Source organism: Lissotriton vulgaris, chromosome 12 (genome assembly GCF_964263255.1).
Source record: "Lissotriton vulgaris chromosome 12, aLisVul1.2, whole genome shotgun sequence".
NCBI classification, from domain to species: domain Eukaryota; kingdom Metazoa; phylum Chordata; class Amphibia; order Caudata; family Salamandridae; genus Lissotriton; species Lissotriton vulgaris.
In genome coordinates, this window is record NC_141700.1 from 61,188,727 (window position 1) to 61,214,366 (window position 25,640).

Here is a 25,640-nt window from a genome sequence, read left to right on the forward strand (position 1 = left end):
TTAAGCTTGCCTCATCTCTACAACGGCCCCCCACAGACGCTGGGGATGCCTGGCTTCACCTTGGAGATACCCAGAAGGGACCATCTCACAGGGAAAGCCAGGACGGGTTCCCCAGCGGTCTTCAGCGCCAGGACACCCCGAGATGGGGTAACAGTGCGCTTTACAAGTATCATCATTACATTTTTTTTTTTTATTCGGGGTAGAAGATAACCGTTGAATTGCTCTTTATTCCATGTGATAGGATCACATCAGACCTGCCTTGGAATTTCCTTTAATACTTTTGACAACAGTGCCTAATTTAATAAAATGCTTGGTAATGCAATAATAGAAATACCTCAATTTCATTTTCAGTGATTTTTGGTTGATCCCTTTATTTAGCTGGGGAATTCTTTCACGTTTTCATTAATGTTTTCATCAAAAACTACATTGTGCAGATGAGACCAGTTGTCCTAGTATCAATATCTTGATGAGCCAAACCAGAATTCTTTGCATGTTGATTGTGGAGAGAGCGTTGTTGTTTTTTGCAGTCTCAACCAACCTTTATTTTTCTTTTCTCCATTTCTTGTAGGCAGTGGAGTTGCTGGTAGAGAAGGCTTTAAGCAGTGTGTCTGGGCCTCTCAGCCCTGGGGATGCCTTGCGTAGAGTTTTGGAATGTGTAGCCAGTGGGACTCTATTAACAGGTTAGTTCTTAATCTATTATTTATCCCTTTTTTTCGATTCGGGCAGGTGAATGGTAATATCTCCAGGATTGAAATCTTGAACTAAATTACAAGGCAAATTAGGAAAATCAGCTGCTTTCTTGGCCAACTTACCAGAGGTAGAGGAAGCCATTGGGCAAAGCTCAGGCGGCTATAGACCGCACATTCAAAATATTTGAAAGGGTGATAACCAATCGATTACTATCTTGGGCTAATTTAAACAATATTCTGAGTTCCTATCAATTTGGTTTTCATGCAGGCACTGCCTGAATTTACATCAGGTTGTAGGAAAGTAAACCATTGCCCAGTACTATACCTGGCCTTTATGGACCTATCCACAGCATCTGATTGTGCAAATAGAACCAATCTTTTTTTGATGCTGTTAGATCGGGGGGGGTTGAGATGTCATTGGTGAGTTTTCTGAACAAACCTGCAGGAGAACACAGCTGTGAGAGTTCGTTTCGGCCTGGCAGACAAAATGGCAGACACCCTCTCGCTTGCTAGAAGGGTGCATCGGGGAAGTATTCTTGCCCCACTGTTGTTTTATCATTCATACCAACAATTTAAATTCTTTTTTGATTGATACTGTCAGGGATAACTAGAGGATTGCCAACAAGTCAGTACCATCATTGCTAAATGCAGATCGCTCTGTACTTATCGCATGGACACCTAAGGCTCTCCGTATGTTAGTGGAGTCCATATTGACTTTAATGATACTTTGGGACTGTGCACTAATTTTGGAAAGTCACATGTCATGGCCTGCGGTCCAGTCAGGATAAACATTTCCAAGTTAACGGTTAGTGTCCAGTCTCTGAGCAGTGTGTCTGATTTCAGCTACCCAGGGATTGTCTTCCATTCCATGGATTTTTGGCAGCAACAGGCTAACATTAGCCCCTGCTTGAAGCTCAGTAGGAAGGCCGTAGTATTCTCTTAGTTACCTCAGTCCACAAGAAGAGGAGATCATCTCCCCTTATTTGACTATTTACAGGACCCAACATGTTACGGCAGCTCTACATGGTACTTGGGTTTGGGGTTATCACAATGTTAGTGCTCTGCAGCTTGAGGAAAACCACATATGGAGGCGGCTCCTTGTCTTTTCCCCTTCCATTCTCATTTCATCATTCACTCAGAGCTAATGCTGGAGTACATAGCTGATAAAGCTAGGCTGGCCCTACTGTTGCTCTGGGTCAGCACCTGGTCTAACCCCAAAGCCGGCTTAAATGGGGGCATCGTTTTAGACTGCCTTATTATGGATAAGGGCCTTTCCACCCCTTGGTTGGGATATGTTTTAAAGTATTTTGACCTGACACTTTAAAAAATAGCAGGAAGTAAAAAAATTGATAGAGACATCTACCTGCAAATTCCTTACCTGTGAAATTCGAAGCACCAGGCTGGATGCGGATGATTTGTCAGCAGTACCCCTGCGCACTGGGTCGGATCCGCGTTTCCATGCCTTTCTGGGATCGGGAGTGATCTCTGCCCAGTTAAAAGAGTTTTATGACACTATGTGCGCCATATTTGGGTGGCCTGATCCTGCCGGCGAGCCTTAGCTCCTCTGGGTTTCACACGGTACCCATTTGACCTTCCCTGATGCTACATCCGACGACGAGATCCTCAACGTCGCCAAAAGCGCCAGCCCCATTCTTATCCCCGACGACACAGAGCCGGTCGGACGTCCACAGACGCCGAGACCGGTACCGATGGAGCCTTTGGGCTCTATTTCGTATCCTTAGCCTTATTCGGAAGGGCTTGGATTTGAGGAATATTGGGAGGGGATGCAGGACCCCGTAGAAGTCCTGCCTTACACAGAAGAAATAGCATGGCATGCTCTCCCCTCCTAATCTGGCTACGGAGTAATGAGATTCCTTCTCCATTGTGGTGGTGGGGGGGGGGGGTAGGGCTGCGGCGATATTGGACCTGCAGTTTCCTACTGTGGCAGTTTTGACATAGATCCTGCAGCCTGGTGCCTCCACTACGGAACCCTTGCTGCCATTAAAGGAGGCCTCGACTGATATCCTTCTGGGGACCTGGTCCAAACCCAGCACCGGGGCTCCTGTGAATAGAACAATTACCTGCCACCACCGACCTGCACTGTGCGACCCAGGCTTCCTTACATCTCACCAAACCTCCGAAAGCTTGGTGGTCCAAGCCTCTACTTCCAGTGGCGAATTCCCTCCGGCACCCCAGATAGGGAATCCAAGAGGCTGGATAGCTACGGAAAGAAAAAACTTCTTCCACCAGCCTAGCACTGCAATCAGTAAACACTGCATGCCTATTGGGCCGTTACTTCCATTCACAGTGGGAGACGGTTGTGCGAGTGCTGCTACAAGTCCCGGAGGAGGCCTGAACTTTCCTCTCAAAAGCTGTTGTAGACGGGAGGGATGCAGCAAAGTTTAAAATACACTGTGGTCTTGACAAGACAGTCTTGCTGGGCAGAGCGATTTCATTGACGGTGGCAGTTCTGTAGTAGGGGATCTCTGTATATAGTCATAATCTAGTGAATAGTCCCGCCCATGTGCGTGGACCCCGGAGCAATCAAAAATAATCTCTTAAGATATCTTCATTGCAGACCTGCATAGACACTTAGGAGAAAATTAAAGACAATAATGCAGCCTGTACCTACAAGGCTACACTGTCCTGTACTTCAGCTAGAAATGCCAAGGATATAACACCAACAACACATTTAATACAATTTGTCAAGTTTCTCTCATAGTGAAACTTTCTTCCCCTCACCAAATCCTTGGAATGATAGAGAGGAAGGGATGGACAGACAAGCCTCCATAGGCTTCCATTATGTGTCTGGAAATGGATACCGTGCCTTTAAGGAACTCTCTAGAGACCCTCGGTATCCCAGCATGCACAGCCGGAAAAAAAACTGTGCATCGCTAGAGCGCTTCCAGGAGTCGCGGGCTACGGCCAAGTCCTTGGGCCTCTCAGCATCATCTCGTCCTGCTTCCGCCTTCCGCTCCTTTCGTGGCTATGGAATGGGTTTCCAACTGCGCCAGCTCTAGTCAGAGGACTGCACACATTCCACAACCTCTGCGTAGGCGTGGGTGTGGTTCGTTCCTATCCCGTGGGTCAGGCGACCAGATGTCAGGTCAGGCCACAATCCCCTCTCCCTCCTCATCCTCTAAACTTTCCTAGTCCAATCCTCCCAGATCATGAGCATCCAGTTGGTGGCTGGATAAGGCATCACCTTCACCACTGGCGGGACATCACCCGGACAGGTGGGTTTTGTAAATTGTACGAAGGGGTTACTCTCTCCCCTTCGAGACTACCTCTCCCTTCATGCCTCCTACATACGATTGGCGGACCACCTTGCTTTGCTTCGAGAGGAAGTCAAGACTCTTGGCCAAGGGAGCTAGCAAGAGGGATCCAGTGCCAGAAGTAGGCTGTGGTTGCTATTTCTGCTACGTTCTGGTTCCCAAAAAGGATGGAGGTCTTAGTCCTGACCTCAGAACCCTCAACTACTTCCTCAAGAAAGAAGTTCAAGATGCCCAATCTTGCTCAGGTTCTGTCTGCCCTGGACCTGGAACACTGAATGGTAGCTTATTTCCATATTCCCTTCTTGCCTACCCATTGCCACTACTTGCGGTTTACTGTGGGCTATGAGCACTTTCAGTTCACTGTGCTCCCCTTCGGCCTCACTAGTGCCCCTCAGGTGCAGTGGTCGTAGCTCATCTGCTGAGATCAGGGGTGTAGGAAAGTAGGATCTGCTTTTATGATCTAATAGAGACATCTAGCCACAGATTCCTTAACTTAGAATATCCCCAGGCGTCAGACTGGATCCGGAAAACTTTCTGCAGCAGCACCTCTGAGCACCGGGGGGGGGGCGCCGCACGGCTCCGCTCTGACGTCGTCTACAGACGTGACGTCAGTGGAGCCATATAAGCCCCTCCTGGAGCACTGAAGTCAGTTTTCTTCTTTTCCGCGTCCCAACGCAGATCCTGGAAAACCAGCGGTTCCTTGGCCTGTTTTTCGGGCCTTCTCTATGCCTTCAGGGTCATGGAACAGTGTGGCATGCATTCGGGCTTTAAAGCGTGTGACACCTGTGCGCAGCAAATGTCTGTCACGGTCCCGCAAGCTCTTTGTATGTGGTGCCTGGAAGTGCACCACGACTCCGAAGGGTGCGACGCCTGTCAACAGATGAAACCTAAGTCCCTAAGGGAGCATCGTATGGAGCTGCTGGCCGCCGGCTGTCCGGTCCTGCACCTTCACGCCGCCGCTCTTCCTCTCGGGATCGGGCCCGCTCACCCTCTCAGGATCGGGCCCGCTGACGTCGTTCGGAGACGGGTAAGCACATAAGTTGCGGATGTCGTCCTCCCGTAAACGTGAATCTGGGGCCCGTTGCTCTCGGTCTTTGCCAGGCAACTGCACCCAGCAGTCGTCTCCCCCATACCCACCCTTCCCGGGTGTCCATCCAGCCCATCCGTCCGGTCACCGCATAGCCCTACGCAGCTTTCTGCGCTGACGTCAGATGCGGCACCAAGTTCGACACCCTGTCGACCTCTTTCCTCCCAGCAGTGGCGGTTGGGTCGCCGTCGGACCACGCCGAGTCCCCTCTTGAGGTCCTCGACGTCGATACAACGCTGTCTCGCCTTCAAGTCGACGCCGGTGCCGGCGCCTTCGACTCCTCTGTTACAGAAGGTTGAAGTCCCAGGGTCGTTTAGGTGCCCCTTGGTGCAGGTACCTAGCGTTCCGTGGCCTTTGGATCAACCTCAGGCTCCTCCACGTTTACTCTCTAGTGGACGAGTTAGTCTCCAACCGATGGTTTGTTGTCGCTCCCAAAATGGCGACTGAGGCTAGCGCGGCTTTCACAAGGACTATTCGCAGGCCTGCAGATATTCTTCACTTTCAGCCCCCTGTTGTTTCCCTGCCCTCTGATCCTTTACTGGATCTCCTCCACATGCCTGTTGAGGTGGAGCCCTTGCTGCCCCTTTGTGGGACTTTGTTTAACATCCTGCTTGGTACCTGGGCACGGCCCTCCTCTGGTGACCCTGTTGATCGGTCCATTGGCTCACTGCATTGTCCAGCCCCGGGCGAGCCTCTTTGCCTCTCCCTTCACCCTAGAGCTCAGGGTCTGGTTGTCCAGTCGGCTTTTGACTTGCAGCCTTCTTCCACTTTACCATTCTTACCTACGACTGCTGGCATCTGTGCCTTGAACACGGCTTGCGTGTTCGCACGTGCTTCCTTTGCCCTTTGGGACTTAGTTGAGCTCCTTCTTCCTTCTCTCCCAGAAGGTCCCGGGCTGACTTGCATCGACTTCTTCTAGATGGCAGGGGAATGGCACAATTTTCCCTTCGATCAGCCCTTGACGCAACTGACTCTGTGGGTAGGGCACTGGCCCGGTCGGTTGCTCTGCGCCCTCATGCATGGCTGCAAGATAGTCGTTTTCTTGTCAACGCTCGGGACGCTCTTCGGGATCTGCCATTCAAAGGTGTGGACCTTTTTTGACTGTCACACTGATTCAGCGGTCTCCTGCTTCATGTCTGGTCTCCCGTGATTTGCTGGCCCTTGCGGCCTGGCTTTCTCAACCTTGTGGCTTGTCTTTGTCACATGTTGTGTGACTTTATGTTGCTTTACTTGATAGGCAGAGTTGCCTTCTATGTTTTGGACACTGGGTTCTTGACGTAATTCCCAGATGGTCTGGGCGGATGCTCCGCCATGTTTGCCTTTGGTAGGTATAGCTGGTCAGCTGGTTCTGCCTTCTTTTCAGTCCTCTGTCTGTGCGCTTGGCTCCAGAGGAAGCCCCCTTGCTGGGGTTAAGACTTACCCTATGTGGTGTATTTGCTGGCTGTTGTGTAGCTGACTTCATCCAAGGAAGGCTTGGTACGCTCCTGTGGAGTATTCCTCACAGGATTCTTCTGTGGATCACTCTGTCTTTTCTTTCTGCTGTATGCGACCCACAGGTTGACGTCGCTTTACAGCACTTTCAATTATGGTTGGGATCTACGGTTGTCCATAGTACATCGAAGAATCAGTATAGGTTTCCTACTGTGAGGCTTCTGCCTCCCCTGCCTTTTACAAGGACGTTTTTAAGCATTGCTGTGCTCCTCTTGTCCAGGTTGGCTGCTCTTCTTTTCGCCGACCACTGTCCCTTGGGGCCCCTTGTTCTGTTACGTTCAGGCACAGTTCTTCCATGGCTGACACCCTTCCATCCTATAGCGCCAGGGCATAGCCGCTGCGCGACACTCTTTTTTAGTGTGTGCAGGTACCGGTAGTGCACCCTGGTATAATTCGCTATCATAGGGTGTTTGAGTTCTTCTTTCCACTTCTGCGGTGCTGGTTCTACCCTCACCTCTTCCGGGTGGATAATAATGTTTCGTTGGACTTGTCTTATGCGGTGGCGTCTTCACCATGTATGTCTATGCTGTACATTGCCTGGTGCCCTCGATTTCTGGGCACTTCCCCAACAGGAGTTTTTTCCTCTTTCCCTGCTGCTTTCCGCACAGGTGTTCTCCGCACTTCTACTTTAGGTTCCTGCTGTAACGCTCTTAGGGGGAGTGTTCTCTTCAGGTTACTCGCTTCTTGGGTCCTTAGACCATTATGTTGGTCCTGGCTGGTCCTCTTTTCGTGTCTGGCTCCATCTCCTCATCTGTCTAGCGGGGGACCATGGGTCCTCCCGGGCAGGTGGCTGTTGTCGCTTATGGAGCTGGACATTGTCCTGTCCGATTCTACATCCACATGACTGTTGGTACTTATGGCGTGCCCTAGTCTTATATTATGCAACACATCATTTCTAGATGTGTATCTTTCTTGAAATATATTTGCTCTGTGCTCTTCCCACAGTGGGGGCGCGCAGGCAATGTTCCTTCCTGCGATGCCCGTGGTCTTCGCCCCGGTCTGCTCATGGTACGAGCTCTTCTTTGTGTGTCCGGCTTGCCGGATACCCCTTTTTGCAGGTTGCCTACCTGGTGATGCGTCCTTCACATCTGGGCTGCTCACACTACCCTACAGGGGATTTCCCTATACTTAGTGTGGTTATGTAGTCCACACTGTATGCTTATGTGTATTCCTGTCTTCCACATGAATAACATTCTTACTGTGGTCCTGCTACTTGTGCCGTCCACCCTCTCACATGTCTTTGTGAAAGAGCGATTACGTGCTGGAGTTTCTTGTGTTTCTGATAATGCAGGCACTCCTGGCCATGGGTCGGCATCCTGCCACTTCTGCCACACGTTTCTGAGCTGGTGCAGGTTCAACAGTGCTTTTTCCGCTGTTGTGCATACGCGACCGGTATGCGCTGACTCAGTCTTCCCGTTATGTCCTCTCTCTGGGTCTTGCTTCCGGTCGACACATCGGATCCTGTGGATCCTTTGGACCCTAAGCTCAGTTCCTCTTCTTCTATGAAGCCATGAACTCTGACTTCTACACCAACATTTCTGACTCTGTGCTTTCTTTCTCTCAACCCGGTACACAAACGGGTTTTTTTGTGCTGTTCTTTGACGGTTTGTGGTGCCTTTGCCTCCCATTGTTTTCCGCTCTTTCAGAGCTTTGTGGTCTGGTGTTGGCTGCGCTGGCATTGTGGTCCCCACTGTGTTTTGTCACCTTGTTGACGGCTGAGTTCTCTCTGGGACTTGGTGGGGTTCAGTCGGAGACCCGCCTCCTCTATGGGTATGGCTTTGGTATATATTCTAAGTTAAGGAATCTGCGGCTAGATGTCTCTATCAGATGGACGAGTTACTTACCTTCGGTAACGATGTATCTGGTAGAGACACAGTCTAGCTGCAGATTCCTTAACGCCCGCCCATCCTCCCCGTTCTGCGAGGACCTTTTCAGGTTGGGTTTCCTGCATTTGCCTCGCTCCGGGTGGCTTTGTCTTTCTGTGGAGTGACATCTTTAACTTCACTCCTAAACGGAATGCTCATTCTGTTTTGTTTGCTCGACTCCACCCATTCTCGTGATTGGGTGGTATGCTTGTGTCCTTTTACTTCCCTACGCCCTGGGTCGTCCAGTGTGAGGTCTGCTCATGTTCACACCCGGTCACCCTCCTTCCCCTTTTCAATCGGCCCTGGGGTCTCTTACCTCCCCTGCAGTCCATTGGTTTGAAGTTGATGGCTCTGCCTTAGTCTATAACTCTCTTACAGGGGGTACGTCGTCCCCTTTCTGATACTGACTTGTGGTGGATTGTCAATGCTCCTGTGTTCCAGACTTATTGCCCTTCACAGTTATATATTATGGTTGCAGACATCTGTCTGTCATGTTTTTTTCCACATCTTTTTCTAGCCTCCTGTGAGGGTTTAGCCTCTGCTTTTGCGGCATTGCTTCTCAGAGCAGTGATCTGCTCTTTTCCTTCACTATTTTTCAGTATATAGTGCCTGGCACTGTACTTTATGGTGCCTTTTTTCACCATTCATTTTTTTTTCATCTTTTTCGCACACTGTTCCAATACTCTCATAGCTTTTGCTGGTGGCTCCACATTGTGGCGCGGAAAAGTTTCTCAGACGAAAACTGACGTCAGCGTGCCGGGAGGGGCTTATATGGCTCCACTGACGTCACGTCTGTGTACGACGTCAGGGCAGAGCCGTGCGGCGCCGTCCCCGGTGCGCAGAGGTGCTGCTGCTGCGGAAAGTTTTCCGGATCCAGTCTGATGCCTGGGGATATTCTAAGTTAAGGAATCTACGCCTAGACTGTGTCTCTACCAGATACATTGTTACCGAAGTGTAAGTAACTCGTCCGTTACCCCCACTTTTTGCCTGGTGCTATGCTGTTTCTGACTAGGATCCTGCTAATCTGGACCCCACTCTCTGTGCTTTTTCCCCTAAATTGGTTATGGTGAGTACTTAGGTACACCTCAGATTGGATACTGGTGTATCCTTATAAGTCCCTAGTATATGGTACTGAGGTACCCAGGGCATAGGTACACCAGGGGTCCCCCATGAGCTGAAGCATGTATTATGCCACCCATGGGAGACCACTCAACCTGCAACCACTGACCTGCCATTGCAGCCTGTATAAGCTGGTGCTAGCACCACTTAAAACAGATATAGGTTTCGCTATATCTGAGGCCACTGCACTTAAAACCTATAAGTCACCTGTTGGACAGGCCCCATGAAGGGCTCGCTCCCTCCCCGCATGACAGGGCCCAGACATCTCTGTATCCTTGGCCCGGACCAGCCGCCATCTTGGACACTGCACCACGAGGCCGCGTGGCCTCAGCTCGACCCTAACCCTGGGCCTGGCCAGGCCCCGACATCCCGGCACCACCATCCACCCAGGAGGTGAACAGCCCACTTGGCAGGTCAATGGGAGAAAGAAGTGTCGATGGCTCTCCCCCGCCAGGTGCCGATCGCCCCCAGCCTCCCCGGGCGCTGGCTCCACCCCCCTGCTGGGTGTCTGGACTCCCTCATCCCGGACCTCCCGACCTCCAAGTGCGAGGGTCCGGACATCAAAGGGCGCCAGACCTATAACTGAGGCAGCTCCAGAGCAGGAAGGCAGTTGTATCCTGGAGTCGAGAGACACCGTGAAGAACTCATCCTTGACGGACTACTGGCGCTGCCGTAGCCCTGCCTTGTGAACCGTCGTCCTGCCTGCTGGCGCTGCCGCGGCCTTCTGCAACCTTCATCCTCGTGGGACCTGCCGGCGCTGCCGCGGCCCGTTGTAACCTTCATCCTCTGGGGACCTGCAGGCGCTGCCGCGGCCTCTTGCAACCACCATCTTCGTCGGGACCTGCTGGCGCTGCCGCGGCCCGTTGCTATCTACGACCTTCTCGGGACCTGCTGGCGCTGCCGCGGCCCGACCTGCCGAACGCCGAGCTCGAGGATTGTGAGCTACCCATCGTCTCATCTCAATACCAGTTGGTAACAAGACTGTCCCGCTACCCCCTTTCCCTTCCAGAGACTAGATATTGAGAGGACCCTCGTGTCCTGACCGCATTGTACCGTACTACCTTAATTCAAGAAACTGTATATAAAGAGTGTCAACCTCATCTACGTGTGGTGTCCATCTGTGGGGGGGAAGTTACTTGTCTGTACGATCGCTGGAGACGGCCCACACCGGAGGCCTCTCCCCTTGTCCACGGCCGACCCTCCAGGTCCCCGTCTAACATTGGTGGCCAGCGGCGCGATCCGAACCAACGCGTAATCGTACAGAGAGTGACTCACCCTACGACTAAACCACAATGACGACCAAAGAGAGCGGATCTACTGAGAAATTCCAGATGGAAAAACTAGAGGAGTACAACCACCGAGAGCTAAAACAATTTTGTATAGAACTAGGCATTGCTACCACCGGTCTGAGCACAAAAGATGACTTCAAGCACGCCCTAGAATCCTGGGCAGAAACAAATGCCGCCGGTCCCCGGGACCAAAACATCGAAGCACCAGAGACAAACACCACTCTGACGGAAGAAAGGAGAGCGGGTCTCTCCCGGGAAGAGATCCAAGAAAGAGAAAAAAGCAGACTACACGAATTAGAGCTGGCACGGCTCAAGTTGGACGGAGAGCTGAAACTGGCGGAACAAAAGATAAATTTAGAACACTTACGGCTCCGAGAAGAGCGGGAAGAAAAGCAAAGACAGAGAGAACTCGAAGAAAAAAGACTGGCATACGAACACGAACGCAAGCTAGCAGAGATCGAACTGCGGAAACAGAACAAAGAACTAGGGGTGCCCGAGCAACCGCGCACCCCAGGCGCTACTGAACAAAAGGTCCACATCCCCAAAGATGTGGTCCGTGAATACTATCGGAACGACGACATACAGCAGTGGTTCAAGGCCTACGAGATCGCCATGACCTCCCACCGGATCGATCGAAGTGACTGGGGAGCCGGTCTATGGGGGAGGTTCGTCAACGAAGGCCGCGATGCCCTGCTACAGCTCCCGGACCACCAAATGACGTCCTATGACCACATGAAGGCCGCCCTCCTCACTCGATATGGGCTCACGCCCGAGATGTACCGCCAGAGGTTCCGCGACTGCACCCGGATCCCGGGTACAACTTGGGTAGAATATGTGAACTATTTCAGCCGAGCCTTCGAGGGATGGATCAAGGGTAGCCACGTAACAACCTACGAGCAGCTCTTCAACCTCATTGTGTGGGAGCACCTCTCCAACAACTGCTTCGTCGAGCTCAGGCAGCACCTCCTCGACAGTAAATTGACTGAACCACGGCAGCTCGCCGCTGAGGCTGACCAATGGGAAAGCACCCGAGTGGCCCGGAGTGGGCCAACCGAGCAGAACAGAACCAACCAAGGTCATCATCGTCCCCGAGGAGGAGGAGGAGGCCAGGGCCGGGGCAGAGACGCCGACCCGGCCGCTCCCGCTCACAACACCCCGCCCCCGGCCGGCCGAGGCAACCCCCCGATGCGCCCGGGGTTCCGAGCCAATGTTACTTGTCACCGATGCCAGCGAGTCGGCCACTATGCCAGTGACCCGAACTGCCCAAAGAATCAGACTCCCGGGCCCCGCCAGGTAGCTGCCGCCGCCCTAGGAGAAGAGCAAATCTCCGAAGAACATGAAGAGTACGAGCAGGAACAGCCCGAGTGGGAACCCGCCGCCATGATCCTGGCTTGCCTAGGGGGAAGAGACATGGTCCCGTGGGCTCCCCTACCCGCCAACACCAGAAAATACAGCCAGTGGGTGAACATAAATGGGCGCAAGGCCGAAGCCCTGCGGGACACGGGGGCCAGTGTGACGGCCGTCCGCTGTCACCTGGTGACCCCAGAACAATTCCTGCCAAACGTTCTTTGCCCCGTCCGTACGCCCGACAATTCTGAAAGCCTGTGTCGGATGGCCTGCGTCCCCTTCGAATGGGGAGGAGTGTCCGGTATGCTGAAAGTGACTGTCCGCGATGATGCCCCCGTGGACTGCCTCCTGGGAAACGATCTCGAGAGTTCCCCGTGGGCGGCCGTTGAAAGAAGAGAACACCTGGGGATGTTGGGCCTCCCGGACTGGGCGTGCGTAACAACCCGGTCCATGGCCGCCCGCACCATCCCCAGACCTGAAGAACCCGAATGGCCAGCACCTCCTCCCCCGATCGCTCCAGAGGGAGACACCCTCCGTACCGACCCCCCAGAACAAGCACAAGAAGGGCCCGCTCAGCCCCAAGACCTTCCAGACCTGGCTCAGTGGCGTCAAGAAGGGGGGCCCACCCAAGAACAATTCCGGCAAGAGCAAAAGACCTGTCCCTCCCTCGAGGGACTGCGACAGCAAGCACTCGCCCAGAGCGCGGGAGACACCGCCGGGGCCCACTGGATCTATTGGGACAATGATCTGCTGTACAGCGAACAAAGAATCGCAGAGTTGGGGGCCAGTCGAGTGCTGGTGGTGCCCCTCCGCTTCAGAGACTTCCTTTTGAACTTGGCTCATGATGTCCCCCTGGCTGGACACTTGGGGCAAGACAAGACATACAACCGCCTGGTAACCCACTTTTACTGGCCAAAAATGAGAAATGACGTTTCCAACCACTGCCGGTCCTGCCCCACCTGCCAGGCCAGCGGGAAGAGCGGCCGCAAGCTCAAGGCACCCCTGCAACCATTTCCCGTGGTCACCACCCCGTTCGAAAGGGTGGGAATAGACATTGTGGGGCCCCTGGACCCCCGAACAGCACAAGGGCATCGATTCATCCTGGTCCTGGTGGACCACGCCACCCGCTATCCCGAGGCCGTTCCCCTTCGAACTGTAACAGCACCAGTGGTAGGCCGAGCCTTAATGGGGATCTTCTCTCGAGTGGGCTTCCCCCGGGAGGTCGTCAGCGACAGAGGCACAAACTTTATTTCAAAGTATATGAAATCCCTCTGGCAGCAGTGCGGGGTCACCTACCGATTCACAACCCCCTATCACCCGCAAGGAAACGGACTGGTCGAGCGGTTCAACCGCACTCTCAAGGGGATGATCATGGGGCTGGAAGAACCCCTACGCCGCCAGTGGGACGTGCTACTCCCGTGCCTCCTCTTCGCCTACCGAGAGGTCCCCCAGAAGTCCCTCGGCTTCAGCCCCTTCGAACTCCTGTACGGGCACCCCGTTCGAGGGCCCCTCAGCCTAGTGAAAGAAGAATGGGAAATGGCCCCCCTGAAGACCCCTCCAGACGTCTACAAGTACCTCCTGACCCTCCGCAATCAGACCAGGCGATTCAGAGAGATCGCCAAAGCCAATCTTGAGGCCAGTCAGGAGGACATGAAGAAATGGTACGACCAACATGCCTCCTCCATCGAGTTCGAGCCCGGACAGAAGGTATGGGTGATGTCCCCCACCGAACCTTGTGCCTTGCAGGACAAATGGACGGGGCCCTTCAAGGTGGTCGAGCGCAAGAGCCCCGTCACCTATCTCATCGACATGGAATCCCCCCGGAACCCCCTCCGGGTCCTCCACGCCAACAGACTCAAACCACACTTCGTGCGCTCGGAGCTCAGCCTGCTGATGGCTACGGACAGTGGGGCGGAAGAGGACTCCGAGCCCCTCCCTGATCTACTGAGGACCCGTGAAAAAGATGGTTCGGTGGACGGGGTCCGACCATCCGATGCCCTAACCCCGGAGCAGCGCCAAGACTGTCGGGTCCTCCTACGGCAATTTGCAAACCTCTTTTCCCTCACCCCTGGGGTCACCCCCTGGTGCCTGCACGATGTAGACACTGGGGACAGTCCCCCTATCCGACACCGGACGTACCGAGTGCCAGATCGGGTGCGCGCCTGCATCCAAGAAGAAGTCTCCAAGATGCTCGCACTCGGAGTCATCGAACCCTCAGACAGCCCCTGGGCCAGCCCAGTCGTACTGGTCCCCAAGGCTGTTCCCCCGGGCACCACCCCCGAGCTACGATTCTGCGTCGACTATCGGGGTCTGAACGCTGTCACCCGAACCGACGCTCACCCCATTCCCCGAGCAGATGAACTGGTTGACCGCATGGGGGCTGCCCGCTACCTAAGCATCTTCGATCTGACAGCGGGCTACTGGCAGATCGGCCTCACTCCCAGAGCCCAAGAACGATCCGCTTTCTCCACCCCGGATGGACACTACCATTTCACGGTGATGCCATTCGGCATGAAAAACGCTCCAGCCACCTTTCAACGACTAGTGAACCAGGTATTGGCGGGCCTCGAAGAGTTCAGCGCCGCCTACCTGGACGATATTGCGGTGTACAGCCGCCACTGGACAGACCACCTCCGCCACCTCCGAGAGGTCCTGCAGGCCCTCCAACAGGCCGGCCTCACAATCAAGGCCAGCAAGTGCCAAATTGGTCAGGGGTCCGTGACCTACCTCGGACACCAAGTGGGAAGCGGTCTGGTGGCCCCCCTCCAGCTCAAGATCGCTGCCATCCAGTCCTGGCAGCCCCCCGTAACCCAAACCGAGGTCCGAGCCTTCTTGGGGCTGACCGGATACTACCGGCGGTTCGTGAAGGACTATGGCAGCATTGTGGGGCCCCTCACGGAACTAACATCCAAGCACCACCCAAAAACAGTCAACTGGACTCCCGACTGTCAAGCGGCCTTCGAGGAGCTGAAGGCCGCCATGTGCACCGCCCCTGTGCTCCAGGCCCCCGACTACAGCCGCGAGTTCATCGTTCAGACGGATGCCTCGGACCATGGCATTGGGGCCGTCCTCTCCCAACTGAACCCCGAGGGAGTCGACCAACCAGTGGCCTTCATCAGCAGACGCCTACTGGCCCGAGAACAGCGCTGGAGCACCATCGAGCGGGAGGCCTTTGCAGTCGTATGGGCCCTTAAGAAGCTCCGGCCCTACCTCTTCGGTACCCACTTTCGGGTGCAAACAGATCATCGCCCCCTGCAATGGTTGATACAGATGCGGGGGGAGAATCCCAAACTATTGCGATGGTCCATCTCCCTGCAGGGGATGGACTTCACTGTGGAACATCGCCCTGGCCAAGACCACGCCAACGCGGATGGCCTGTCCCGCTTTTTCCGCCTCAACGAGGAGAGTCCCCAAGAGGATGGGTGACTCTCCCCGCCTTCAGCTGGTGGGGACGCATGTTGGACAGGCCCCATGAAGGGCTCGCTCCCTCCCCGCATGACAGGGCCCGGACATCTCTGTATCCTTGGCCCGGACCAGCCGCCATCTTGGACACTGCACCACGAGGCCGCGTGGCCTCAGCTCGACCCTAACCCTGGGCCTGGCCAGGCCCCGACATCCCGGCACCACCATCCACCCAGGAGGTGAACAGCCCACTTGGCAGGTCAATGGGAGAAAGAAGTGTCGATGGCTCTCCCCCGCCAGGTGCCGATCGCCCCCAGCCTCCCCGGGCGCTGGCTCCACCCCCCTGCTGGGTGTCTGGACTCCCTCATCCCGGACCTCCCGACCTCCAAGTGCGAGGGTCCGGACATCAAAGGACGCCAGACCTATAACTGAGGCAGCTCCAGAGCAGGAAGGCAGTTGTATCCTGGAGTCGAGAGACACCGTGAAGAACTCATCCTTGACGGACTACTGGCGCTGCCGTAGCCCTGCCTTGTGAACCGTCGTCCTGCCTGCTGGCGCTGCCGCGGCCTTCTGCAACCTTCATCCTCGTGGGACCTGCCGGCGCTGCCGCGGCCCGTTGTAACCTTCATCCTCTGGGGACCTGCTGGCGCTGCCGCGGCCTCTTGCAACCACCATCTTCGTCGGGACCTGCTGGCGCTGCCGCGGCCCGTTGCTATCTACGACCTTCTCGGGACCTGCTGGCGCTGCCGCGGCCCGACCTGCCGAACGCCGAGCTCGAGGATTGTGAGCTACCCATCGTCTCATCTCAATACCAGTTGGTAACAAGACTGTCCCGCTACCCCCTTTCCCTTCCAGAGACAAGATATTGAGAGGACCCTCGTGTCCTGACCGCATTGTACCGTACTACCTTAATTCAAGAAACTGTATATAAAGAGTGTCAACCTCATCTACGTGTGGTGTCCATCTGTGGGGGGGAAGTTACTTGTCTGTACGATCGCTGGAGACGGCCCTCACCGGAGGCCTCTCCCCTTGTCCTCGGCCGACCCTCCAGGTCCCCGTCTAACATCACCCCTAAAGCAGGTCTTTCAATCCTGAAGGTTCTAAGTGTGAGGGTGCCCCTGCATGAGCAGGACACCCCTACAACCTTTGGAGCCCATTCTCCCGGGTTGTAAGTGCAGCAGCCATTACGATATATAGAGTGGCCATGTGTCATTAGGCGATGGATAACTCTAAACTAGCTGTAACAAGCCCTGTCATGTTTGGTATCAAACATGTTGGTATCAGACCCCACACCGTAAATGATGTTGGAATCCTACTCCTACACCGTAAATGGTGTGGGGGTATGATTCCATACACTGTAAAACTCCTCCGGGAGGCCCTCAGTGTTCCCGGTCCCAGTCTTCTAGACCCGGACAGCATGACATGGTTGCTGGCGACCAGAGGCACGATTCTGCCCTCCTGCTGCTGAGCCAAGCTCGAGCAGGGTAAGGCAGAACAATAGGTATCCTGTCACAGGGAGGTGTGACCACCTCCCAGACAGTGTTTAGCGTATTGGGACACGGTGGGAGCGCTTGCCAGCGCCACTCAGTCTGCTTGAAGGGCACATTTTGTGCCCTCCTTGCTTAGTCCTGTTCAACGATTCAAAAAAGGGGGTGGTGATGAACAGAGTGTCTGAATTAGGCAGACCACTCTTACCCAGTCCAAAGATCAGGGCTTGATCCATCACCGTTTTTTAGCTCACTGCACCATCCCAGCTCAGAACTTGGCTATATGCAAATTAGTCTGACCCTGGCCCAGTGCATCATGGGAACAGGGCAGACCAAACTACCAAGCCAATTCTTGTACTGGGAAGGAAACAAGCTTCCGGGGACCGGTTTCTGGCATTTCAGTCGTCTTCGGCCCGGCTTGCTTGAATCCTGATGGTGCAATGAGCAAGGGACTCACATCTGAGTATACCCTTCCACGCTTATGGTGGACAAAAATGATTCAGAAAAGGAGGTGGTGATGAACAGAGTGTCTGAATTAAGCAGACCACTCTTACCCAGTCCAAAGATCAGGGCTTGATCCATCACCGTTTTTTAGCTCACTGCACCATCCCAGACATCCCAGAAGTCAACAAAGAATCTAATGGTATAACTTGTTTTGCACTGTCCTAGTTAGTTTCGTATCCTAAAGGACCTATGAAAATAATGTTGCGTTCGCAACCTGCTTTCTTGACTCCCGTATGCAATTATGAATTTTGTATCATTTTATGAAAACTGTAATTTGTGATGTCATTTATTTAAGCTTGTTTTTAAGTGCCGGTTGATTTTGTAAATTAGAGTTGTCCGTGTATATTTTTATGTGGAACTCCCTAGAGTCCCAAATCATAATAAATAATTGAATTGAATTGATGGTTTAGCCTCTATCCTGGAGTTCCCTGTTAGTGGATAATGCCAGATGGCACATGGGTCTATGCAATGGGACCTAAAGTTGCAATGGGTTCAGCATCTGGGGAATCTCACCGACCAGGTCCAGATCTCGAAAGGAACTGCACGAGATCTGCAGTGGTGATTGACAAACCGCAAATGGGTCAAAGGCAGACCCCTCTGCCTTCCCCGACCAGATCTTACAGTAGATGCGCCAGTCTTGGGATGGGGCGTCAATCTGGGAGAGGTGGGGATCAGAGGACTCTGGTCTCCTGTCGAAGCCAGGCTCCAAATCAGCCTGTTGTAGCTTTGTGCGGTCCGAATGGCACTGAAAACCTTCTTTCCATCTCTCAAGGGAAGGCATGTTGAAGTGTTTATGGACAAAACTACTGCCATGGGGTACTGCAACAAACAAGGCGGTGGGGTTGTGGACTCTTTCTCAGGAGACCCTGCATCTCTGGACTTGGCTGGAACAACAAGCATATCACTGGTTGTTCAACACCTGGCCAGTTCCCTGAACTCCAGGGCGGATGAACGCAGCCGTCAGTCCCTAACGGATCATGAGTGGCATCGCCATCTGGAGGTGGTGCAAGCTCTCTTTCAGCGGTGGGGAGTGCTTGGTCACATCTGTTCACCTCCGTCGAGAACAGGCAATATCAGCAGTTTTGCGCATTGGAGTTTTCAAGGCAGCTCTTGCTCTGCGACTCTTCATCTCGAGTGGAGCTCAGGCTTCTTTTATGCCCATACAAGTCCTGTCCAGATAAAAGGTATTATGTGGGCAATTATTCTTTAAAGTTATCACCTTCTGTGCTATGATAAGTTTTCATTATTACTTCTTACTGTAAGGTGTGGAAATGGTGACTTTCTACTTTAGGTCTGTCAATGACAGCTTTGCATGTGTTTTTTCTTTTCTGATCCTTAAGTATACACTGTGTAGGAATTTAGGTTCTCCAGTATTGGGGTGTCTTTCATAGATTCACATGCCTGAATGATTCCCCGTCGTGGGAGTGGGAGTCCCACGGTACATAAAAAAGCAATATTATGCCTATAGAAAAAACAAAACCTTGGTAATAACAAACCAGGAAGTAAAGTAGCCCTATGCTACAGTGTAAAAAACTTCCACACTCATGACTATCCTAGTCATTTTGTATAGACCAAACTGCAGCCAATCAGGCGACAGATCCTACCAGAATCTTCTCCTCAGAGGCTCAGGCTCTCAGATTTTCTACTGCACATCGTGTGAAGGGAGTCTCCCTGAGCTCTGCTCAGTTTCTTCTTACTTTGGTTGGGTTTTTACCTTCTAAAGATGTCTACTTCAAAGTCCCTCTTTAGGGCTTGTGATTCTTGTGGGAAGCTGAGGCTTTTTAAGGAGGATCCTCACAAGAAGTGTGTATATTGTTTATATCCTGATCATGAGGTGAAGCAGTGTAAAATCTGCAGAACCTTTCCTCAGAAAACCTTCAGAGACATAGAGGGTCGTCTTCTCCGGTGGCTCCAAAAGATCAAGGACCAGGATAACCCCGTTTCTGAGGTAGGTAGTATAGCCTCGGGGTCTACTATGTCCTCTAGAAAGAGGAAGGCTTAGGTTGAGAAGGCTTCTCCTGGGGCAAAGGTGTTGAAGAAAGCCAAATCCTCTCAGGATTCTGGCGTGCCTTCTACTTCAAAAAAGGGTTCTCCATCTGTAAAATATGGTCCTGGTACGCCCCCAAGGAAGACTGGTAAATCATCATCTTCCAAGACAGCTTCTTATAAAATTTTACCTCAGAGTAAGATTTTGTCCACTTCAGCGTCGACGACAGCTCCACCGTCGACATCTCTTCACGTCAGCGCTTCTTCAACATCTACGGTGACATTCTCCTCACCAAAGTCAGCTATGGTGATGTCTTCAGCCTCCTCACCGTCGACGAAGATAGTTCCATCGATCGTCGACGCCCCTCCGTCGACAAAGATCCTAAAGGTACCATTGACGAAGATCCTAAAGGTACCGTCGACGAGTACTTCGTCGTTAAGACGAAGAAATCGCTCCCGTCGATGATGTTCCCGTCGACGAAGAAGATACTTCCGTCGACGACATCATCGTCGACGAAGAAGAAAACACTGACGTCGACGAAGGTGAAGACACTTCCGTCGACGACGTCATCGTCGACGAAGATGGTATCGTCGACAGCCACACCGTCGAAGAATGTTGCCATTCCACAGACGGATACTGCTTTTTCTCCGTCCACGACACCGACTACGGTAGCACCGTCGACGCCTCCTCTGTCAACTTGTACAGAACTGCAAGTGTGGTCAGCCAAGCCGTCTACAATTCCTATTCCTTCACCGTCTACTACAGCTTCATTGCTAGAGAGACGTGGATCATCCCTAACAGCTCTATCTCTATTAAAATTGCCAGAGCAGTTGTTAGACTCTGAAGAGGAGGAGGAATCCTACGAGGATGACAGTTTTCGTGCATCCAGAAGCCCATCTGAGCTGCTTATAAAATACCAGGATGAAGAACCTGAAGAAGAGAAACAATTCCTCAAGCCTTCTGGTCGGGCTCCTGTGTTGGTGCCTTCCGCGCAGATGCCATTGGATCTACTACATAACCTGCAGTATATGTTCAGTGCTTATTACCGCTGATTCCCACCTTCAGAATCAGGCGATTCACGCCTCTCAACGCCACAATCATCTACGGCACCATTAAGATCACCAAAACAATCTTCTCGGCTGCCAACTTCGGAGACACAACCTACAATACCTCCCTCGCCAGTACCATCTCATCACACCCAGGATGATGTTACATCTGATGAGGAAAGAGAAGAGGGCGAGGTAGACGACAAGTCAGTACTGTCGGAGTGGGACGACTATCAAGCACTCCTTCTCCAGCTGGTCCATCTGCGGCGGACTCTCCACCGGTAGACATTGCTACTTTTCATCAAATTATGGACAGGGCAACGAAAAGGTTTCTTATCACCATGGAGGCTAAACAGGATGAATGCTTCCTATATGATTTTAAGGATCTACCGCAAAGACAAGTGATGACCATCCCAATAATTGACTTTATTTGGAAGGAGGGTTTGAAGATAATGGCCACACCAAACTCTGCCGGCAGTTCTACCTCGAGTAGATAAAAAATACAAGGCTCCTCTCACCTCACCGGCATGCCTTACTGGCAACGATGGTCAGGAGAACACAATCCTATAATGTAAATATATATTGGACTAGTACAGTGTAGAGTCCAGGCAACAACAAATCCAAATGATGTCAGTAATTCCAAATAGGATGCAGGACAAATAGATAAGTAAAGTTCATATTTTGTTTCATCTTTTCCTTTATTAATTTCTTAAAAGTAATTATCCAATTGATAAAACGACAGCGTCTTTTCCTCCAGGCTCCATAAGACTTCAACGCCGGAACCCGACACGACTTGGCACCTATGCACCCGCAGCCTGTGCTCAAGGGTAGCTTGACTCTCCTAGTGTCCAGATCCACAGTCGTTTTAGTTCTACCTAGTCAGGATTGTCCGTACTCACCTTTTTCTTGAACTGTACTGTCCATAGACACTGTTACGCATCTCGCGTGTGAGTTCACACTCTGCACACGCGTTCCGTGGGCCTACTATTACCTACCTAGAGTTAGTATAGCGTGGTCCCAGTGATCCTACAGCCTCTGGACAGCTCCATTCCTTTTATCGACTTTCACATTCCACTTACTTAGTATATGGTTTGTCATGCCCCTAGAGCACCATTGCAATTTGTGCAACTTAAACGTATTTTTCCTAAGAGTTTGTCATGTGCTTAGCCCTCTGATCTCATAAAGAGTTCAGAGGTGTATGTTAGTTAATAAATACTTGTTTATTTTCATAACAACCTGTGTGGTGTCCTTTCACTTGGTATTCAAGGGGTTATATGTGGTAAAACAGCTGGCTTCACATGCCAAAAGAGTTTAGCCTAAGACTGCTTTGTCCATGCTACCATTAGAATAGCTGGTCTATAAGGTTGACTTACAGCCAATCACCATAAGGGTTGTTTGGACTGATACAAGGTGATCACTAGAAATAGTGAGCATCATGTATCAGGCCAACTTCTCACACCGGGTCTGTCGGCGACTCCCGCACAGGTGCAAGAGTTTCTTGCTGCCATGGACTGCCTGTTTAGGCCTCGGGTTCCCGCCGGTGCCGCAGGATCCTGCGCCGCTGGCTCCTGCCTCGGCGCCAAGAGGTCCTATGCTGCCGGCTCCGGATACCGTTGGTTCCGCCTCTGCCGTGGTTCCCGGACGGGTTTATTCCCGCCTGGGATCCGAATTGGGACCTGGCGCTGTTCCCGGCGCCGTTTATTCCTTCCCTGGTCCCTACCCTGACGCTGAGGCCGGTGCCTACCACGCCGGCAGTGGAGGATGACTGGGAGGGGTCCGAGGACCCGCTTGCTTGTCAGTGTGATTCTGAGCAGGACTGCATGGACGACTTGGAGGAGGCCGGTGGCCTTGAAGTCTCCTCTGATCCGGGGTTTGCCTAGCCCCCGTCCACTATGGAGTAAGGTGCCTCGTATACGGTGGTGCTCCGTCGGGCAGCTGAGGTCCTTAACCTCGATCTCCCCACGGTGACCCTTAAGACCAATCTCCTCACTGAGGTGCATCAGTCGGCGTTCACTTCATCGGAGCCACTGATGCCCTTTAATGATGCCCTCACCGAAGTCTTGTTGAGCACTTGGTCATGCCCCGCCACAGGGGCCCCTGTGGATAAGAACGTCGCCAGTCGTCTCCGCCGGCGCCGGATGACCCTGCCTTTCTGACCACTCATCCCACACCGGAGAGTTTAGATATTCAAGCTTCGATGTCCCAGAGTGCTTTTCCCAAGGCTCCGCCGGATAAAGACTCTAAGAAGTTGGAACAGTTTAGTAAGCGGTTGTTCTCATCGGCCATCTTAGGACTGCGGTCGGTGAACACTGCGTGCCTTTGGGGCCACTATTCCCACGCGGTGTGGGATACCGTTGCTGAGTTGTTGCCTCAGTGCATGGAGGAGGTCCAGACTGTGCTGTCTCAGGCTGTGGCTGTGGCTAAGGACACGGCTAGGTTCGCCATTCGTTGTGGCTTGGACACCGTGGACTCCCTCGGTAGGGCAATCTCCACGACTTTGGCGCTTTGTCGCCACGCCTGGTTGAGGTCCACCACGTTCTCCCTGGACATCCAGAGCTCGCTCATGGACATGCCTTTTGAAGGCACTCGCCTGTCTGGTGATAAGGCCGACACTGCACTGGAGCGTTTTAAGGACTCTCGAGCTACGGCCAAGTCCTTGGGCCTTTCCACCACACGCCAGGCCACGTCTACCTTTCATTCCTCTTGTGGCCATGGCAGGCGTGAGGATCAGCCAACCTCCGCCCCATGACGCCTACCTCAAAACCTTCCTAGTCTGAGCTTCAGGGCGCACACCACGCCTGCGGGTGGCTGCAACTCGTCCGGAGGGGTTACTCCCTCCCCTTCGAGTCTACCCCCCCAGCCATGCCACCTCAGTTCCACCGTATGTCGGGGGATCACTTCACACTTCTCCAACAGGAAGTTATGGCCCTCCTGGCCAAGAGGGCCATCGAGCGCGTTCCTGGGCCAGAAGTAGGATGTGTTTGCTATTCCCACTACTTTCTGGTCCCCAAGAAGGACAAAGGGGGCTTGCGCCCCATTTTGGACCTCAGGGACATCAATCGCTTCCTTCGGAAGGAGAAGTTCAAGATGTTGACTCTGGCTCAGGTCTTGGCTGCCCTCGACCCGGGAGACTGGATGGTAGCGTTAGACTTGCAGGACGCATATTTTCACATCCCGTCCTGCCGGCCCACCAGCGTTACCTGCGGTTCACGGTAGGCCAGGAGCATTTTCAGTTTGCTGTGCTCCCCTTCGACCTTACCAGCGCCCCTCGGGTGTTCACGAAAGTGATGGCGGTGGTCGCAGCTCACCTGCACAGGTCAGGGGTATTAGTCTTCCCCTACCTCGACTACTGGTTGTTGAAGGCGGGCTCGCCCCAAGCAGTTGTCACCCACCTTCAGACTACGGTCGACCTCCTGCACTTGTTGGGGTTCTTCATTGGAGCGGTTCTGGATTCAACGCAGTTTCGGGTTTATCCTCCCGAGCAGCGAGTCCGGGATATTCAGGCTATGATTCCGATCTTTCAGCCTCTATCCCGGGTTTCAGTCAGGATGACCCCCCGGCTATTGGGCCTGATGGCCTCCTGCATCCTGCTAGTGCAAAATGGCAGATGGCATATGCGGGCTCTGCAGTGGGACCTGAAGTTCGAGTGGGCGCAGCATCAGGGCAACCTGTCTGATCACGTCCAGATCTCGGAGGGCACTGTACGACACTTGCAGCGGTGGCTAACGAATCGCAATTGGGTCAATGGCAGATCCCTCTCCCTTGCCAACCGCAGAACACAGTGGTGACGGATGCGTCCCTCCTGGGATGGGGAGGCCACTTGGGAGAGGCGGAGATCAAAGGCCTCTTGTCTCCGGCGGAGTACTGGTTCCATATCAACCTTTTGGAGCTTTGGGTGATCCGACTTGCACTGAAAGCATTCCTTCCCTGTCTGGGGAAGTGTGGTGCAGGTGTTCACGGACAACACCACCTCCATGTGGTACTGCAACAAACAGGCCGGGGTGGGGTCGTGGATCCTATGTCGGGAGGCTCTGCGCCTCTGGACATGGCTGTAACATGAAGGCATTACCTTGGTGGTTCAACACCTGGCAGGTTCTCTGACCGCCAAGGCGGACGAACTCAGTCATCAGTTCTGCGAGTTGGAATTTCCAAGGCAGCACTCGCTCGGCGACGCTTTTAGTCGCGAGTGGAGTTGCGGTCTATTGTACTCCTTTCTGCCTATACCACTTCTGCCCAGAGTACTGAAGAAGATTTGGTTCGACCGGGCCCAAAGTATCCTTGTGGCTCCGGATTGGGCATGAAGATACTGGTATCCCGAGCTACTCAGCATGGCGATCGATCCCCCGATCCGACTGCCTCTTCGGGAGGATCTTCTGTTGCAGCAGCAGGGGACGGTCCTCCACCCGAACCTTGTCTTGGCGTTTCTGATGTGCGCTCCCTTCGAGCCTCTTCATAACTGTCCTTTGCGTCTTTTCACCTTAAAGACTGCTTTCCTAGTTGCTATCACCTCTGCCAGAAGAGTGAGTGAGCTCAAGGCTCTTTCTTCCAAATCTCCTTTCCTTTCTCTGCATCCGCACAAGGTGGTTCTGAGGACCCGTCCTTCTTTCCTGCCAAAGGTTGTCACGCCCTTCCACATCGGGCAGATCATCACTTTGCCCACCTTCTTTCTGCCTCTGCATCCTTCCAGAGAGGAAGAGAGGCTCCGTCTTGACCCGAAACGTGCGCTCTCCTTCTACCTGAGCCACACACAACAGTTCCGGGTGGATGATCAGCTCTTTGTTGGTTACGTGTGCGCCAAAAATTTTTAGCACCAAAGAATTAGCAAATTCAGCTAATTTGACACTTAAAAACTTTTTCAAGAAAAACTTGGGCAAGTTGTAATTTGGGGACTTAGAGTTACTTTAGGTGACCAATTCCATCTGGAAGCCAGTCAGGGGAACCAGTAAGGTCCACAGAAACAGTTACCTTAACAAGAAAAGTGGTCTCCAGTCCAGTTCCAACGTCAGTGGCTCCTTGCCTTTGACTTCTATAGAGTGGTCCTGGTGCAAGGGA

The 25,640-nt window shown here is 53.0% G+C and overlaps 1 protein-coding gene across 1 annotated transcript in view; it reads left to right on the forward strand.

The window, feature by feature from the left end:
• ZFR2 (zinc finger RNA binding protein 2) overlaps positions 1-25,640 on the forward strand; it is an 811,721-nt gene that overhangs the window by 755,015 nt on the left and 31,066 nt on the right. Inside the window, exon 17 of the mRNA XM_086947097.1 lies at positions 569-680. Coding sequence (XP_086803223.1) covers positions 569-680 — 112 coding nt within the window. The remainder of the gene's footprint in view (positions 1-568; positions 681-25,640) is intronic.